This window comes from Drosophila albomicans, chromosome 3 (assembly GCF_009650485.2).
Source record: "Drosophila albomicans strain 15112-1751.03 chromosome 3, ASM965048v2, whole genome shotgun sequence".
In the NCBI taxonomy this organism is placed as follows: domain Eukaryota; kingdom Metazoa; phylum Arthropoda; class Insecta; order Diptera; family Drosophilidae; genus Drosophila; species Drosophila albomicans.
Genome location: NC_047629.2, coordinates 23,196,805 through 23,215,272, shown reverse-complemented (window position 1 = coordinate 23,215,272; position 18,468 = coordinate 23,196,805). Strand labels below are relative to the sequence as shown.

Sequence of the window (18,468 nt, the reverse complement as noted above, 5' to 3'; positions counted from 1 at the left end):
AATAGTACTTACATATGTATAAACATATATACAATACATAGGGTCGGGCCTCCGTCGCAGCACTCCAATTAAAGCTCTTTGTTGTTTTTATGTTTTAAGCGTGCGTTCCAATACGATTGATATTCCAGTCGGGCCACGTCTGATGTCTCCCCTCGCTATCGCCTTCCTCTCTCACCACCTACATTTGCATAATTATCAACAGGTTGCTGCGCTCTTCTGTCTGCTTATTTTCCATTGCTTTGCTTTTTTGCTGATTTTTAGAACATCTTTTTGTTGTTGTATTTTTTATTGTTTTTATTTTTAACCGAAAGAGAATATTACCGCCAGGCATAATAATGAACGAGACGGCGACGATTATGTCTGGAATTTCCACTTGCGAATAACGTACGACAGCATCCAGCAACGACGCTGGACGACTGACAATCAACCCATCCATCAAGCATAAGCAGGAAGAGACATCGGTAAATAGTTTTAACACAAATTGGTCCTTTATTCATGGTAGATACATACGAAAGATAAATGATAACATCTTGCTCATAATGGGGATGCTTGAAGAGGCCAAAGTCCACTTACGGAAACATAACCTCAAGCCAAGTTGATTGAAATGGAATAGTATGGAATATGAATGTATATATTTTCTCACAATGTTAGTTTTTATTATTTCACTTCTCAATTTACTTTTGAATGTGATTTTCTTATTTATTACTTATAGGAGTTTAAGACATTGAACAAGCTAACCCCAAAAAATTGGAACGAGTCAAAAATAGAGTATACGTATGTAGGTAATCATTCTGGGAAATATTTGAGTACTCCCAAGTTCAGTGCTCAGTTGTTCCCAGTATAAGATGTGATCTAACGACTAACCGCGAAGATATCTGTTACGGAAATTTACTGAATAACGTATAACGGTATCATATTAGTTTTCTCCAGAACTACTTGAATGACATTTAGTTTCCTTTCTACCAGTCTTATTTCACTTTATTGACTATATGACTACGTTTATTCTACTTCTACAATCTAGATATATATTTGTAATATACGCGTACTTCTATAGTTGACAGTTTGTTGTAAAGGTTTATTTTTATTATCAAAAAGCTCGTTGGATTGTCTTAAGGTCGCTTTCAACAGAGTCCCAAACTAAAGGGGACATATGTTATGTATGGTAAATTATTTAATTATTGCAGCTAAAGTTCCCCAGAGAAAAAGCGTATTGCGCATTAACTGGGTAACTAAAGTTCAGTATTTTGTGGGATGCGCATAAATTTGGATGTTCCGATGTAGAACTCGTAGTATTTGCAAATGGGGGGAAATGAACCTTGATTTCTTCACTTTTGCCATTCAAGTGTCGCATTCGTCCGAAACTCATTAGTTAAATGGGTTCTGGACACCAGACGCGACGACTGACGTAAGGCGGAGCAAATCGTAAGGTTTATTGAGTGCAACTACATGGGTTAAGTACGGGGATCAAGTGCTACGGGATCTACGAGTACAACTCAATTACGAAATGTAATACATAGTACTAAAGAGTAAAAAATAATTAGCTACTTAAAATTAATTAGCGGGGATACTTACTCCATATTCAGTTACTTTCAATACGTTTGCACGTTTTGCCGACTGGTTTTCATTAAGTTTATTATCACGTTACATTATTCGCTTACACGTTTAAATATATAGTATGTATATAGTATATTATGTATGCTATATGTAGGGTTCTAAGTATAGCGTCTATATGCATAAATAATGAGCACACAATACAACACAACACAATTACATAATTAATTAATTAATTACAACCAATTTGACCCTCCATACATTGAATTCGAAATCAGAATTAATTTTTGCCAATACGCGTGTAACAAATTTCAAATTCAGTTTCAAATTCCGATTGAGTTTTTAGATTAAAATTCATCGAAGAACGAAAACAGTTAAACAATTTCGTATTCTACAAACAATTTTTGGCAATTTGGCTAAACGAGATTTTCTTTGTTGGATGGATATATCATAATTGAAATTACTTTACTTAAAATGCTACTTTCATAATTGTATTAATTGATGTACTCTAGATGGATACTATATAGTATATATGTATATATGAATATGTGTGTAGATTAAGTGAAATGCTACAAAGTCTAGTAATGAGCTGTAGATTAATTGATGGTACTACGTTTACGTAATGAAAACGCAGCACCAAAAATACTTATGATAATGAGTGCGATATGTTCGATAAGTTCGATAAAAACACATCTAAATAAGGTTAATGCTTTTGTGATCTTCTCTAATTGCACACGATATTTGGGCTAAGGTCGATATTAAGTATAGATGTTTGACTAATTAGTTGATTGTGTTTTCAACACTGCTTTTTCCGATTGGGCTTTCAAGTAGAAACTGTAGTGATTGATGAGAAACTATCGAGAATATTGCATTAAAACTAGAGTAACTTTTTTTGTGTTTGACTGATCGAAAAAACCAAACAGAAATCAATTAACTACTACGATTAAATAAATGCTATCAAAAACAATTTACTTTCACTACAGACTATCAATTGAAGTTATGTATACCCATTAAAACTACTTTATGTGTATGTAAATAACCGTATAACCTGCTGTCTGTCCTGCAGTCCATCAATTGTTTCACTTATCTTATATTGTTATAGTTATTGCACACAAATTTCTGTTTAGTCTGAGGGATCTTGGACTTGTTTTTACATGTCGTCGTCTTGTTGACCTTCTGCTTAATTCTCTAATTTGATGATAACGTATATGATGTATTGATGAATTCATGATTATTATTGGCTGTCAGTCAGTCAGTCTATATATTCGATACCTTAAGCTACTCCTCGTTAAGACCACTCAGCTGATAGCTTTGATGTTCCAGACTACGCTTCAAATCCACAATAGTGCTAACAATAAGCTGCTGCTTGTTGGCGCCCTCTGCAGTCACGTCCTGCATGGAACTTTTTGCCGAAACGGACATCGAGAGCTTCGATTGTTGGCGCTTGTTGGAATGTCCCATCGATTTGGGACGCTCACTCATATCTATAAAAGTTAGTTGGGATATACAGAATGTTTTCAGATGTATAAGATAATTGAGCAAGTTCAGGATTAGTTAACAAAAACAAAAGATGCTTCGGCAGAGAATCAGAAATAAGGAATATGATGGAATATGATGGAATATACAAATGTAGGATAAAACAGCCCAGGTAAAATGTGAGCCTACAATGTGGGGTCTTGGATCAATGGATCTTCTCACTTACCCAACTCTAAGTCAAATGTCTTCTTAATGCGCTCGAAGGAGCTGCTACCTTTGTAGACCTTGCGCTTCAGTGGCTCGCTGTGTGGACAGTAGAAATTGTCCTGACTTTCGGTTACATTGCGATTGCTGTAGTCCATATTATTATAGGGTTGGGGCTGCGGTTGTAGTTGTTGCTGCTGCTGCGGAGGCAAGTAGTTGTGATTGGCCAAATCCTCCAACTCGGAGTCGCTGCCATTGGCGATGATTGGGCGTCGACTGCCTCGAGGACTTCCCCGTGGACTATGCCTTGGACTGCCCTGTAGGCAACGTCCGTTTAACTGCAGCTGTGGCGATTGCGGTGGCTGCGGCTTGCGCGGTGGCAACTCTGGCGGCGCATTCTGGTTCATGAAGTTGGTGAGATGCGTCTTACGAGGACTGCATCTGCCCGGCTTAGGACTATTTGGCGGCGAGGCTCCCGCGTTTGTCTCAAACTTCAGCATCTCGATGCGCTTGTTAATGGCGGCGGCCAGCTCGTGCTCCAGCGGTGGTGTTGGAGGCAAAGGGGCTGGCTGCTTCTTAGACTCCACTTCGCTATTCTTGAGCATCTCCACGCGCTTGTTGGCCAGCGGATTGAGGCGTCGCGGACTGGCAACGGGGGTGTCCCTCGGTATGCTGAAAAGAATTAAGTAAGAGAAAGTTGTTTGAGCGGATCAGGAATAGCATAACGTTAGACGCACCTCTGCAGACTGTTCTTCAGCGACTCTAGCAAAGATTCGGCCTCCATGATAAGTTGCTTATACTTCATGTCCGCCTCCAAATCGGCCTTCATCAAGGCCTTTTCGCTCTCCGCAATGGTCATGAAATGCGGTTCGTTGGCGCTGCCAAAGATCAGCGAATTGGAGCGATTCGATAGAGGCGAAGTCTTGTAGATCCTAAGAAGATTAATTAAAGTAGTAGCAGATATTACTGTTAAAGTAGAGCTCTAACTTAGATGCGTGCTTAGAACTTACCTTTCCTTTGGTCCTAGCAGCTGACGACGTAGGCATACCGGTGTACCGCCTACGCTGCGACTGCCACGTGGTTCCCTCAACGGGGAGGCGCTGACCTTCTCGCGATTCTCGCAGCTCTTCTTACGCGTTTTGAGGAAACGCTTGCGACGTCGCTGCTGATCCTGCTGCTGTTGTTCTTGCTGCTGGCGACGTCGCGAACGTGTCGAGGAGCGTCGCAATATCATTGGACTCGCATTCGGATAATACTGACAGCTGCCCAGATTGCGCTGCAATTCCTGACGCTCCAGCACAAGCACCTCCTGCATCGAGGACGTGTCAATGAAGTCAATGTCGAGCAGCTCGTCCGTGTCGCACTCATCGCCCGCATCCTGTCCGGTGTCTAGCTCCGAAGCGCAGTCCGTGGGATCCGAGTCGCTGCTACAAAGTCCGGGGGAAAAAAACACCGAAAGTGAGCAACCTCTGAAACCACTTAAGGAGCCTAATAAGTGCGCCTACCTGAGTATGTCGGTCTCCTTCTCGTAGACATAGCTCTCGTCAAACTTGCCAATCATCTCGTTGAGCGTGGCCTCATCGTCGCTAACCAGAAAGGAGTCACCGACTGCCACTCCCACTCCAACGACGTGCTCCGCTAAGTGGCGGCGTTTTATGGTGTGCGCTGCATGCGCATTTTCCACTTCAGTCGAGGACGATGATGAACCCTCTGAGCAGTCCGCGGCTAGACCAACAGCACCCTTCTTAGGGGTTGCGATTGCCAAGGCTGAGGAGCTGGCGGTGGTTGAGGTGGTAATGCTCGCGCGCACTTCCAGCTCATTGCTTGACTTGATGCCTGACGAAGTGGTGGAAGTGGTGCTTGCCGCATCCAGCTCCATTCGCAGCTGCGAGTGCTCCACGGTGCTATACCAGGGATTCGTGCGTATGCGAGGGCGCTGTCTAGGCGAGGGAGCTGCCAAATAAAATTTTTACATGTTAAAAGGGTACAGGATTTTTTTAAAGCTTAATGCTGGTTGGTGCTAGAATGTCAATCAGTTGCAGTTCACTTTTAAGGAAAAACGAATGAGTTTTTTGAGGAACTTTAGAAGTTAATATGAGATTTGATGAGCTTCAGAAGCTAATTGGAGCTTCAATTGTATCAAATAGATCCACAAGTTCAAAAGGGCTTAAACTGCTTTAAGGCGGCTTAAGTGTTTTAGGGTTTAGGAGTGTCGGAAGAGGTTGAAAAGTTTTTAGCTGAGGTCAAGTACTTTAATTAGACTACTCACATTCAAAGAGCTTGCTAGTTGCTTGGCTGCCACGCTGCAGAGCTAGCGGACTGGGCTGGGGTTCCAGGGTGTTGCCAAAGTTGCTTTTGGGCAGCGGATCCATGGGCGACATCTCTTCGATGCGATTTAGACCGAATTTGTAGCGCTGTGCTTCGATGGCCAGCGTATTGACTGAGCGACTGGGAAAGTAGTGGGTGCCGCTGCGCATATTGATGTAGTACTCCGGAGCGGGAGGATTCGTACTCGACTGGGAGTTAGCGCAGGGCGAGGTGCCGTCGGTGGAATACCCCGTGGAGTAGGCGCTCTCCGGGGAGGACAAGCTGTGTGGTCGCGGACCGGGCATAAAATTACCACGTGGCAAACCGCGAGGTGCTCTCATCCTATTGCCAATGGACATGGAAGGCGGTTGCAGGGGCTGTGGCTGCGGTGGCATGGTCAAACTCTCCACAGAGTCATCGAGCTGTACGGCGGCTAGCTTAGAAGGCAACAGTCGACCATAGTGCACGTGCGTACGCGATTGCTTAGACTGCGGTTGCTCCTCCTCCTCGTAGACCAGCTGCAAACTGTTTAAATTCTCGGAATTCGGACGCTGATAATCCTGAAGCGGCGGCTGTGGACGCAACAACAAAGCACCCACCTCCTCATAGTCGACTTCATCCTCCTGCTCCAGCTTATAACTGGTTTGCTTGGCCGTCGAGTGCATTGAGGGCTCCTTGGAGCCGGTGGACCACGACAACGAGGATATGGAGGAGGAGGAACAATTGACACGGGACATGGGAGATTTGTCGGCGCTGTTGGAGCTGCAGCTGTCCTTGCTGGGTACACTCAACTGAGGCTGCTGCGGCTGCTGGAGTTGCTGCAATGGTGGCAGCGTCTGATGGCGTTGATAACGCTGTGGCGCATACAGCAGATTGTCTGACTTGGGCGACGTGATGGTGTCTTGATCCGGTGATTGCCAGCCATAGCGACTGGGAGTCTACAGTGGGGATAGAAGCAGAAGTTATGACTATTTTTGGAAAGGATTCTTGCTCACTTACATGACATTGTATGGGGGAGACTTCGCGACGTCGTACAGGACTCGCAATACTGTGGCTGTTGCTATTGCTGTGACTACCGCTGCTGGTCAACACGGGACTCGTGGTCGACTTTAGATTGCTGCTCTGCGGCAAGGTGCCCGCCTTCTTGCCATGACTACTGCTGCCACCTCCAGAGCTGCTCTGGTCCGTCTGCTTGTGCTTGCTGTTCTTCTTGCGTGGACGCACAATGTGCGTCTCCATCCAGGAGCGCAACTTGGAGCCAAACATAGTTGCGCAACTCTTGTGCTTCTTAAGTGTAATATAAATGGACGGATTGTTGTTGCTGCTGCAAAATGTTGATTAAACAAAAAGGTTCCATTTAAATTGTGGCATCGCTCAAAATGCAATCCCATAATGTAGAGCACACAATGCGAGAGCCAAGGATTCAAAACTGACTCCTGGGGCCACTTTGCCTTGATAAGAAAATCCATTTATGACAGCACACAAAAGAAGCTCGAGCTGCAGCTCAACGAGCGCCCATAAATGTATGCTATAGTTTTATCCAAACTGCAAAGGCGACTGTGTCTATGTGTGAGTGAGTAAATGACTGTGTGTGTGTGTGTGCGTGTTTGAATGAATGTGTATGCGAGAATGTTTGTGTTGGAATTTGATGCGAAATTACCTTATTCGCAAATGTCTGCTGCCTCATAATATCCTTTACGCCTGTTTTTATTGTGCGGCAACGAGATGAAAGGCCAACCACACACAAACACACACAGTTACAACTACTGTTTGTGTGTGTGTGACAGAGGGCAGACAGCGCGTTATCTCTGTGTGAGTTTGTTTATTTTTTGTTGACGTTTTTCAGGCGCACACACACACACACACAAGTACAACAAGAACCGCACTTCTGGGGGTTGTTTGTAAGCTGAGATGCACGCCTATTGCCGCATCAAGGACTCCTGTTTCTGCTCCCGTTCCCGTTCTTGTTTCTGCTGTGCGCTGAAGTTACTCAACGTTGTTGTGTAAGTGTTAGTGTGTGCGTGGGACTGTCTGTGTGAACTGGCCGTCACCCTCCCCGTTTTGCGGAAGCTTACGTTTGCCTGCGTTGTAAATCTCCAACGTAAATGTCAATTTTTATGTCAAGCTATTTTCAATTGTTGTTGCAGCGTAAATATTTCGTTTCGATTTGATTTCTTTATAGCTTTGTATCTCGTTACGTATGTAAATTCTCTAAATGGTTATTATATGCAAGTTCCGTTCCTTTTATTTTTCTATTTTTAGTTTATAGCGTGTAGAAAAGTTTTACCGTAGTTTTTCAATGCAAATGAATTTAAGGATATGCGCGTTTTGAACGTATAATTTAAAAAGCAGAAAGTTGCCTACTTTTAGGCTGCCAGCAGAAAAGAATTTTTTCCTTCACATTTTACACTGTCTAACGAATGTTATGTATTGGTATGTGCATGTGTCGGTCTTGGTAGGATTTATATTTTATTTTTGGTGGTAGCAAAATAGCGTGTGTTCTGCTGCGCGGCGATGGTAAAAAGAGAGCGACTGCCAGCGCCGAAGTGAAAAAAGCAACTGGCGGAATGCGCAACCACCAAAAACGTTGAAGCTACATTGTTGCGAATCTCGAATTTGCATTTATTTCGATAAATACTTATTTACTATATTAGAAACAATATAAATTTGGATTTACAGAAATATTAAACGAAATGGAAGTGTGCTTCATATTTAAGCAAAGATTCAGCCTGAAAGTATGCAATATCATTTTTTAAAAAATATAGTAGACAGTTATAAATTATCGGTTTGCCACCACATGCTATCGTAGTTCAGTGACCTGTCTTTGTCAGCAAAATCAAATATGAATTTGAATTGTTGGCAGTTAATAATATTAGATTAAAAAAACAATGCAATTACAACAATTAAATTAAAAATATGGTTTTTGTTTTTTAAGAAATCAAGAGAACAAAATATTAGTTAAATAGTGGCGCTCTTGTAACGCATCTCAAAAAATACTACAGAGTTGGTTGATTTTGGTATAATTTAATATCGAAACAAAGGCCACGATGTTTACCTTTAGAGGAGATGGTCACCCTGCCGTGCCATGCAATTTTATTGTGAAACACGGGCCACAGAAAAGCTTTTCGCGCAAATTTTGTGATTTAATGCCAAAATTCATGTAATTATTTCGTGTTTTTGGCAATCATTCAACATGCGGTGCTACTACGAAGAGCTCGGCCTTGCCCGTGACTCCAACGAAAGTGACATCAAGACAGCATACAGAAAACTAGCGCTACGCTGGCATCCAGACAAAAATCCCGACTGTTTGGCGGAAGCAAAGGAACGCTTTCAGCTGATACAACAGGCGTATGAGGTGCTCTCCGATGCCCAAGAGCGTGCCTGGTACGATAATCATCGCGATCAGATACTACGTGGCAAGAATTCGGAGTACTCCGAGAATTCTCTCGACGTCTTTCAATATTTTACGAGTTCCTGCTATAAAGGCTTTGGCAACGACGATCAGAGTTTCTATAGCGTATATCGGGATGTCTTCAACAACATTGCATCCGAGGATCTGGAGTTCATGGACAGCGACGATGAATTAGGCGCACCGCAATTCGGCAATGCGGACAGCAGCTATGAGGATGTTGTGGGTCCCTTCTATGCATACTGGATGTCCTACAGCACCAAAAAGACTTATGAATGGCTTTGTCCCTATGATGTGCGCGAGATCAAGGAGCGCTTTATTCTACGCAAGGTCGAGAAGGAGATGAAGAAGATTGTGCAGGCTGCACGCAAGGAACGCAACGAGGAGGTAAGCCAAATTTGTTGTATATACCAATAAGAGAATTAACATTCGTTCTTTCTAGGTGCGCAACTTGGTGTCGTTTGTGCGTAAGCGAGATCGTCGACTTCAAGCCTACAGACGTGTCCTAGAGGAACGTGCTGAGGCAAATCGCCTTAAACAGGAGGAGCAACGCAAGCAGCATCTACGCGAACGTCAAGAGCAATTGGCGGCGGTGCGTGCTAACAAAGTAGCCAACGATGGCTACGAAGAGCAACTGCGGCAGCTGGAGCAGCAATATGGAAGCGACTCCGACATCTATACGGACGAAGAAGAGGAGGACGAAGAGGATGACGCTGATCATCAGGAGGAAGACGATGAGGAGGACGCTGAGTTGGACGAATTGGAGTATGTTGACGATCTCTATTGCGTGGCATGCAACAAGTCATTTAAGAATGCCGGAGCACGCAGCAACCACGAGGAGAGCAAAAAGCATCGCGAAAACGTAGAACGTTTGCGACAAGAAATGGAGAGCGAGGAACAGGAGTTCAACGAGCACAACGAGAGCCTGAATGCAACCGAGGAAACTCTGGCGGAGTTGAAGCTTAATGGCAGCCACGAAACGGCTGACAGCGAGTTGGAGGAAGAACTGATCGAGCAGCAGCAAAGCAAGCGCAACAAGAAGAACAAAAAGTCAAAGAAGACAGCACCGAAAGCTGTAGCTGTGCACAGCGACGATGATGAGGAGGTGGAGGCGCCCCCTGCAGATTTCAATCCAGCTGCCAGCAACTCAGACGACGCTGAAGACGACGATTGGAGTCGCGGCAAGAAGGCGACCAAAAAGACAAGAGCCAAAAATAAGACAACAAATGGCAAACAAAAAGTCGAAGCGGAAGCGAAGCCAGCAGTGGAAGCTAAGTCCAAGATAGCAGCAACATTGCCCACGAAGAATAGCAGAGACAAGGATGATGGTGATGATGAAGATGCACCAACAACTGTGCAACACACTTGCGTCACCTGCAAACTGGTGTTTGACTCAAAGAACAAACTGTTTGCGCATCTGAAGAAGACAAATCACGGCGTCTACATACCCAAGTCCAAGCCGGAAGTGGAGGGCAAACCGCCTGGCAAAGGAAAAGGCAGGCGGAAGTAAATTGTCACAGAAGGTTGCTCTCTAGTTAGATAGAAAAGATGTATAGTTGTTTATTTATGTTAAATTCGAAATTAAATTAAGTGCAAAATGCCCAATTAAATTCGCATTTATGTGTGCTCAAGGAATGCAAACAAGTTTGCTGCCCGCCTCGACGCGACGTCGCACGCGTGTCCTTAGATTGGAGGACTCTGCCTTGAGACTGATGCCAGCAGCAGCAAGCGTCAGCAGAATGCTCAGTATGCCACAGTAGAATGAGATGCCTGGAACAGACTTCATTATAGCAACTTAAATATATTAAACACTGTGTGCTTACCTATGCTGCAGTCGGCGGGATAGAAGGGTTCCGCCTCCGTGCCACAGAGACGTTGCACGCGCGGCGCACGCCATCCCAAAGGATGCAAAAACATGGCCAACATAACCGAGATGCCTGCAAAGTAGTAGAGAGAGCATTAGGCTAATTTCTAGTAGAGTTTATTGCGGCACTTACCCGCCAACACCTGGGCACAGGCAGTCATGTTGTGTATGCTTTTGCCACATGCGGACTGGCGGCAGCAGGTCAACAGTGTGGCAGCCACGGTGAGTGAGAGCAGCGCGAAACCAAGTGACATGAAGAACATGGCCAGTTTCCATTCCCAGGGATAAACGCTGCCATCGGTGGCAAAGCCATCCAGATCAAAGCTGCCACAATGATAACCCGAATGCGTTTGCTTGCAACGCGTATAGATACCAACCGAGGGATAACGATGCGACGCACTCGAATTGAGACTAGGATTAAGTGGTCCAATTAGCCACTTGGGCGTGACCAGCGAGACAGCGAGCAGCATGTCGGCGACCAGCGAGCAAAGGAACCAGACTAGACTCACACTCGTTATAATCACGTAGCACATTGTTAAGCAAGAGATGTGAGATTCGGGATTGGGTTAAAGATGATTTTGATGATGAGTTGTTTCAATCCAAGTGGTCAAAACGCGTCAGCACTTGACGAATACATAATTGTCTCTGCTGTGCGGGCTTTTTAATCATTTCTCATTTGGCAGTGCGTGCTATGCTATGAGCTAGCTATACACACAAACAAACTAACGCACACACACACTCCCCCACAACCACCACCACTTACAGCAACAACAGCGCCACTTCCTTCCAGCTGACCAACGAAGCAGCGGCCGTGCCCGAAATGGAATTGTTTATTTTATATGCTTTCGTTGTCTGTTTTATGTTATTCATTCACCCCACTCACACACACATACACACACTTGTAGACACGTTGGAAGCCAATTGGAAATAGGCAAACTTATGATTGTTGTTGTTGTTGTTGTTGTTATTAAACTCTTCTATTTTTTCAATGTGCTGTCAATTTTGCAACATTATGCCGCAAACTCAACTTCCTTGTGCGCAGGCGTTTGTGGACGTGTTGCACACGCTGGAAAAAAACTCGCAACACTGAATGAATGGCGCGCATTGAAAACACCCAACAAAGCCCCAGAGTCGCGAGTCAGGCCAGCGATATGCGCAGAAGGGCGGCGGAGTGGAGGAGTGTGTGTGCTGCTTTAAATCCAGACATTCCAGACTGGCGCAGCAAATGTTCTGCATGCTCGCTTCGCACACACACACATAACAACTGCATAGCTTCCTCTCTGTCGCACACTTAGCTCAAAACTCAGTCTTATGCTCTCAGCAGTTCTTTTTTTTTTGTTTTTTGCTTCGCTCTCCCAACACATGTTGGAGTTGGATCTGTTTGTATGGCTCCCCTGCCACCCTCTCTCACACTCAGGGCAGTTGTCTCGCTCTGACTGCCGCTGTGGGTGAGTAATAAATATACATAGTCTGGCGTCTGTTCGATTTTGTTTGAAATGCAAATGAAGTTTTGTAATCGAACCGCGTTCGTCTTATCAGTTAGCGCCTTTCCCAGTGATTACAATTGCATCATACCTCGACATTGTGTACTTACATATTTATGGCAATGATCGTGATCATGATTGTAAACAAACAAAACAAAACACTTTCACTATCAATATTCACCCTGCACTTAATCTGCAAACGCTCTTCATTCATTCAGTCGAAGATGTCGCTTCAGCTGTTACTGTTATTGCTGCTGCTCAGTAGCTTCCAGGCTCACTGTTACTATCACGAATATCTTTACTGGGAATTGAATGACCCACCTCCCATTTGCTCCGAGTACGAGATGCTCATAGTGAACACGCATCAATGCGTGCGTCGCTGTAATATAGTGTGTGTGCGCGGAATTTGCTTTGAGGATGGTCCATGTCCCTGCGACAATCAGTATCAGAGTGCATTTCAAGATGGCGTTGCCTGTGCCGCTGAATGTGTGCCAGGTTGTCTGGAAGCAGGTGGCTATTGTGCCGGTCCCGAGCTGTGCATTTGTCGCAAGAGCAAACATTATTACTACGATGCAGTGGCGCGACGCTGTCGTCATCGTTTGCCGCGTCTGCTTGATTTGTGCCGCGGGTAAGCAACAGTTGTGACGTCACAGCTTCATAGTACATTTGCCCTTTCCTACTTCCAGTCGCTGCACCCATGGAAGCTGCTCGTTCGATGGCCGCTGCATTTGCGCGCAGGGTTACGAAATGCGAGCGACGCTGCTACATGGCCCACAATGCACGCCCATCTGTGATCAGTGAGTACGCTGCGTGCCCTCATAGTTTTCCACTGTAATTGTTCTCTCCTACAGCGATTGTGGCCCCAGGGCATATTGCTTTTCGCCTAACTTGTGCGCTTGCCGGCACAAAGACTTTCACTACGCTTACAATGGCAACTGCACCAAGGACTATTGACCTTTTGTTTTTGCACATTCCAGTCTATTTTAAGCATTACATTACGAATTTTATTTATTGACTTTGGACTAATTAGTAAGCTACTGTAAATATATACTAATTAATAGACAGCCGGCAGTTTAAGTTATTCAACAGCACAAAAGAGAACAAATTGACATTGAAATAGCAGATGCTCAGTACAAACAACGCTTTTTCTGAACGCAAACGCCTCACACTTTTGTTTACAGTGCATTAACAGCAGCTGAGAGAGAGCGTGTGGAAGTGGAAGACACCAAGAGAGCCCGCTCTGCTCTGTAAGCAAACACTTAAATGTTCATGTTGTGTTATTGTTTATAAACTATGTTTACATTTTGAACATAAAAAGTAAATGTTAATTATTTAATCAGTTCGCTCATTCAACATGCTGCGCTGAAGAAAACCAAAGCAAACGCGCCTTCTTCTTCTGCACATATTAAAAATCCCCACTGCCTACGTGTGCAGCAGTGGCGTCGCTTTAAAATCAATGTTCCCTCGCTTCGAGAGGGGATTTGACACTACCCCCTGCGCCATGTCTATGTCGCTGGACGAATAACCAGTTGAAAGCAGACCCAGTTTTACTTAACGAAAAAAAGGCTCGATAAGCTTCAGTTTTTACACACACACAAACAATAATTATGTTTTCATGTGGCAGTGTGCGTTAATTTGTGTCTTAAGCTAACGTCTAGGGTATTTTAACAATTCGTCTTTGCTGAAATGTTAGATAAAGCGAAAGCGAGAGAGGCGGCGTTGGCGGCGGCAAAATAGCCAGCGCGTGTGTGGCGTGTTTTCATTTTATTCTTGTTGGGGCAGGGGCCTGTTCCCCACTGTTCTTATTGTTGTAGACGTCAAAAGCAGCAGCCGTCGCAGTCGCTGTCGCCGTCGCCGTCGACGTCGCCGTCACAACATTCGTTCTCCACAATGTTTTGGGCTTCTGCCGCTGGCAGCAGCGACGGCAACGTTCAGTTGGAGTTTTGCTTTCCACTGGTGCGGTACGACTTGCTGTGAAGTCTTAAAAAAATTGTGCTGGAACTTAAAAAAGTCTCTCGTACATTAATTTTCTTTAGTGCTTTCCTTGCGATAAAAACTTGAAGTGATTTGCAATTTAAAATCAAGTATAACTAAAGAAAATGGGACAAGTCAAGGTAAATATATAAAGTACTCTCTCTTTATTTCTACCAACTCAAGCACATGTGTTCGCACATACATATACATAGGAAGTCAAGTACATACATATATGTACACATGAACACATACACATGCAGCAGCAAGTTGTTATCCTTTTGACGAGTTGGCAGTACTTTTCGTAGTAGGAAGGAAGCGTGGGAAAATGATTTCTTAAACGATTAGAGGCGCGTGCATATGCTTTGCTTTGTGTATGTGTATGTGGATGTGTATTTATGCGCGTGTGTGCATGTGTGTGTGCCAGTAGTTCGTGTTATGTAAGAGCAGCAAGGCAGACAACTAGTTGCTTAGTATATTGCAACAAATTACTAACAAAAGCGACATTGAAAAGTGGCTAGTAAGATTATTTGCTCTGTCACTTATCTCTATTAATTTCATTGATTAGCGTGTTTTAAGCAATTATTACACATGCATGCATGTATTATGTCTGTGATTGTGTGTGTGTGTTTTTTATATCGTATTCTACATAGAAAATGTTGAAGTAGGCGTAGCTGCTGCGCAGTTTGCACATCACGCACGTCGCCAGCCCCAAAAACTTGAACAATAAAGAACCGTAAATACACTTAGTATGCATATGTGTGTGAGTGTGTCGATGTTAACAAAAACAATCGACTGGGCAAAAATAAAAAGAAGTGAATGCAGAAAACCGGTTGATGCATTAAACGAGATGCCGTCGACAGCGTTAACTGCGAGAGACACGAACGAGCAACGTTTCAGTTCGGCAGCGAAATAATGTTATAAATAAATATGAATGCGGTAAATCTAAAAAAGGTGAGGAGAAGGGGCAAAGCTGATGCGGAGGCGACGACGGCTCGTGTGTGTCGTCGTCGTATTGAAGAAAGACCTTATCAATCGAACGCACGGCTGGGGGCTGCTTTGCTTGCCTCGTCACCTCTCTTCGCCTCGCGTCGCGTGGAAAAATTCAGCTACTCCAGACGTGCGCGTTTGTTTGATAAGCGCGGCAGGTATTAATTATAGATTTACAATTGAGCACTTTCTAATATGCAAAGCGCTTGAGCTTATCACTTATCGATATCTGCTGCGTATGCGGGATCCTATCAATCAACGATATCTATGCTAGGTGGCATCACTTGGCGGTTTCAATTATCCTGTCAATTTTCGATATACGTTTCATTCCTTAGTACTGCCAATTATCGATTCTCATAGCTTTGCTCTTCTAATTATCAATATCAATCCTTGCAGAAAGCCACCTCAGCGTTGAGCAAACTCTTCGTCTATGGCGCCTTGAAATATGGCCAGCCCAGTAACTCGATCTTGGCCAATACTGGCAACGGTTATGCCAACTTTTGGTGTCGCGCAACGACGACGCAGAAGCTGCCACTCGTCATTGCCACGCGCTATAACATTCCGTTTTTGTTGAACAAACCCGGCGTTGGATATTATGTAACCGGCGAGATCTACGAGGTAAACAGTATATAGCTATTGGCCAACGCCCATTATCTAATGATATCCTATATCCAGGTGGATGATCGCATGCTCAACTCACTGGACAATCTAGAGGATTGCCAGGACATTTACACGCGCGAGAAGCAGGACATGAACATTGGCGTTGGCGAGGGGTAAGTTGATGATGTCATCATCATCGTATGATGATCTATAAATATATTTTTGCTTGCAGCACCGTTCCCTGCTGGGTCTATCTGCTGCAGAAGTATCCCGAGAAGCTGCTGTCCTTGCCATATTTGTCCGGCTACGAGAACAGCTCGACACATCCTTATATTATGCGCCATCGCCGCACTCACAAGCATCCTGCCCAGGATGATCTCAGCTATACTGCCCAGAACTAAGCTAAACAAAAGTGTGTGCCCGATATTAGGGCGTGGCCAATTATTACTTTAACCGGTAGTTGCATTTGTAGCAAGTATATATACAAACATATATGTAGCGACGTACATATGTTCATACGTACATACATATATTTATATACGACGTATTTATGTATGACACATTCAGACTTAATGATATTGATATGTGCGCGCTTTATAAGTTTTTTGTGTACATATTGATATGATATAAATATATATTATAGCGTAGTTGGTAATTTTATAAGTTTCGAGTAAATAAAAGCAATTTCAACAAAAACCAGTTTAAGTAAACACTATTTCAAATGTTTGCCTAGAGTCAACAGGTGGCAGCAAACGGTATACAGACCAGTGCGTTTCTTTCAGTGTAAAGTCAATTGTAGTGTTAGCAGTGGACCTGTGGTAAGTTAACATAATGGAAACATAACGATTGGTATAAAAATACAACATTTGAGATATATTTATATCTCTATTCGGAAATTGTTAGTTGATTTTCAGTTTTGCTTTTTGACAAAAATGGCGATGTTTAGATAAAAAATTGCGGAGCAATTACGCAATTTAGAAGCCGATTAAAATAGCGCGCCTTCTATTAACATTCGAAAATATACTAGTGTTAAATGCAAAGTGTGGCCAGGTAACAAGGGAATTTCTGTATTTTGGTATGTCTACGTAAACATATTTTAGAATTTGTAACTTGCGGTCATACCCCACCACAGGTGTTCAGGAAAACAACTTCGTAAATAAAGCTCTTTTAAAGGAAATAATAAATAAATAAAACAAATAATGTATTTAAATATGTTGACCAAAAGAAATTATAATTGATTGGCTATTTAAAATTAATGTTAACACAAAATTGAAAGACATCGATGCATCGATAGTGCAATCGATCGATGTTTGTTCACATCAACAATTTAACTTTGCCTACATTTTATTGCTGATTGAAGATGGCGCAAGTACTCAAAAGAGTTTTTGTTTATGGCACACTTAAACGTGGCGAGCCTAATCACATTTGGCTAACCACAAAGGAGAATGGCGTTTCCCAGTTTGTGGCCAAGGGCAAAACAGTGGCCAAGTTTCCTTTGGTGATCGGCACTCGCTACAACATTCCATTTCTACTAAATAAACAGGGAATTGGACACCAGATTGATGGTGAGATCTATGAAGTGGATGATGCCATGTTTGCCCGACTGGATGTGCTGGAGGATTACCCCAAATACTACGATCGAGAGCCACAAGCCATAGTGACGGAGCACAACGAGTAAGCAAAGATCTTCAAGTGATAACAAAATTATAACTTATTATTCTTGACGTGCTGCAGGACATTGGATTGCTGGCTTTATCTCATACGTAAATTTCCGGAGAGCATGCTGGAAAAGCCACTACTTACTAGCTATCACAATACGCCGGAGCAGGCATACTCCGAGAAGTCAGTTCGCGATCCAGCAATTCCGGCTAAAGATGATCTTGCTTATTAATCTTGTCATTGAATTGAATTGCAGCTATGCGGACAGCACCGCGGATGATCTGTTCAACGATGACTAACCGAATGATGCCAACTTCAAATCGCATTTTTGGCCAAAAAGAGTCTTAAAAATAATTAAATGAGCTAAATTGATAGATTCATATTGGTAGAGAAAACTAATTATGTATCAGATTGAATCTATATGTCAGGGATTGTAAATAATGAATTAAAAGTTCAGAATATTTTGTAATTAGATGTATTTTCAACAATTTAGGCCATAATCATTTTATTTGAGCAAAAAAAGTGAATCTAAGAATGAATTTTTATTCATGAGATTTGTGTTTTGTACTCATTTCGTAAATTTAATTTCAGATAAATTAAAAAGTTATTATTGTAATAATTATGACCTTAATTTTATAAAAACGTTTATAGGGAATTATCACGTTTATAGTGAAGTATCATTCTAAAACTCCTATTGAAATATTGCTTGTGTTTTCAGTATGTCGCAAAAAAAAAACTTGCTTTTTGATGGATTTTTGCAGCCAAGTCTTGAAATCTTCTACAATTATTTAACTTTATGCAAGGCTAACTCTTTAGTAGTTAAAGTCTAATCAATTTTAATGCGGGATTATTGAAATGCTCATATATTTGTTGACAACAACAATGATATTTGTTGCATAACTTCATATGGATATTTTGTACTTTGGCATTTCGAACATGGCTTTGCTAATTCT

General features: G+C 43.0%; 6 protein-coding genes across 7 annotated transcripts; 4 read left to right on the top strand and 2 right to left on the bottom strand.

Moving 5' to 3' along the window:
- Positions 1–466: 466 nt before the first annotated feature.
- On the bottom strand, positions 467–8,073 carry LOC117570428 (uncharacterized). The gene is made up of 8 exons (XM_034252082.2): positions 7,199–8,073; positions 6,538–6,862; positions 5,501–6,476; positions 4,737–5,184; positions 4,242–4,658; positions 3,969–4,163; positions 3,254–3,903; positions 467–3,035 (listed from the first exon to the last, which is right to left on the bottom strand). Exons 2-8 carry the CDS (start codon positions 6,802–6,804, stop codon positions 2,830–2,832), a joined length of 3,159 nt encoding a protein of 1,052 aa, XP_034107973.1. The 5' UTR covers positions 6,805–6,862; positions 7,199–8,073; the 3' UTR covers positions 467–2,829.
- Positions 8,074–8,438: 365 nt separating this feature from the next.
- Positions 8,439–10,557, top strand: LOC117570432 (dnaJ homolog subfamily C member 21). Its single transcript, XM_034252088.2, has 2 exons — positions 8,439–9,334; positions 9,390–10,557. Exons 1-2 carry the CDS (start codon positions 8,732–8,734, stop codon positions 10,455–10,457), a joined length of 1,671 nt encoding a protein of 556 aa, XP_034107979.1. The 5' UTR covers positions 8,439–8,731; the 3' UTR covers positions 10,458–10,557.
- An 11-nt stretch (positions 10,558–10,568) lies between these two features.
- On the bottom strand, positions 10,569–12,126 carry LOC117570446 (LHFPL tetraspan subfamily member 2 protein). The gene is made up of 3 exons (XM_034252104.2): positions 10,945–12,126; positions 10,771–10,884; positions 10,569–10,717 (listed from the first exon to the last, which is right to left on the bottom strand). The coding sequence occupies exons 1-3, from the start codon at positions 11,342–11,344 to the stop codon at positions 10,575–10,577; spliced, it is 657 nt and encodes a 218-aa protein (XP_034107995.1). The 5' UTR covers positions 11,345–12,126; the 3' UTR covers positions 10,569–10,574.
- Positions 12,127–12,273: 147 nt separating this feature from the next.
- Positions 12,274–14,091, top strand: LOC117570444 (epidermal growth factor-like protein). The gene is made up of 3 exons (XM_034252101.2): positions 12,274–12,923; positions 12,982–13,092; positions 13,147–14,091. The coding sequence occupies exons 1-3, from the start codon at positions 12,412–12,414 to the stop codon at positions 13,247–13,249; spliced, it is 726 nt and encodes a 241-aa protein (XP_034107992.1). The 5' UTR covers positions 12,274–12,411; the 3' UTR covers positions 13,250–14,091.
- Positions 14,092–14,241: 150 nt separating this feature from the next.
- Positions 14,242–16,618, top strand: LOC117570449 (troponin C-akin-1 protein). Its single transcript, XM_034252107.2, has 4 exons — positions 14,242–14,409; positions 15,653–15,874; positions 15,932–16,029; positions 16,089–16,618. The coding sequence occupies exons 1-4, from the start codon at positions 14,395–14,397 to the stop codon at positions 16,255–16,257; spliced, it is 504 nt and encodes a 167-aa protein (XP_034107998.1). The 5' UTR covers positions 14,242–14,394; the 3' UTR covers positions 16,258–16,618.
- Positions 16,619–16,719: 101 nt separating this feature from the next.
- LOC117570450 (putative gamma-glutamylcyclotransferase CG2811) lies at positions 16,720–18,104 on the top strand. Of its 2 annotated transcripts, XM_034252109.2 has the most exons (3): positions 16,721–17,530; positions 17,591–17,698; positions 17,772–18,104. In XM_034252109.2, exons 1-3 carry the CDS (start codon positions 17,217–17,219, stop codon positions 17,812–17,814), a joined length of 465 nt encoding a protein of 154 aa, XP_034108000.1. In that variant the 5' UTR covers positions 16,721–17,216; the 3' UTR covers positions 17,815–18,104. The 2 variants fall into 2 exon arrangements, with proteins under 2 accessions (XP_034107999.1, XP_034108000.1); XM_034252108.2 differs by having other exon boundaries at positions 16,720–17,530; positions 17,591–18,104.
- The last annotated feature ends 364 nt before the right edge of the window (positions 18,105–18,468 follow it).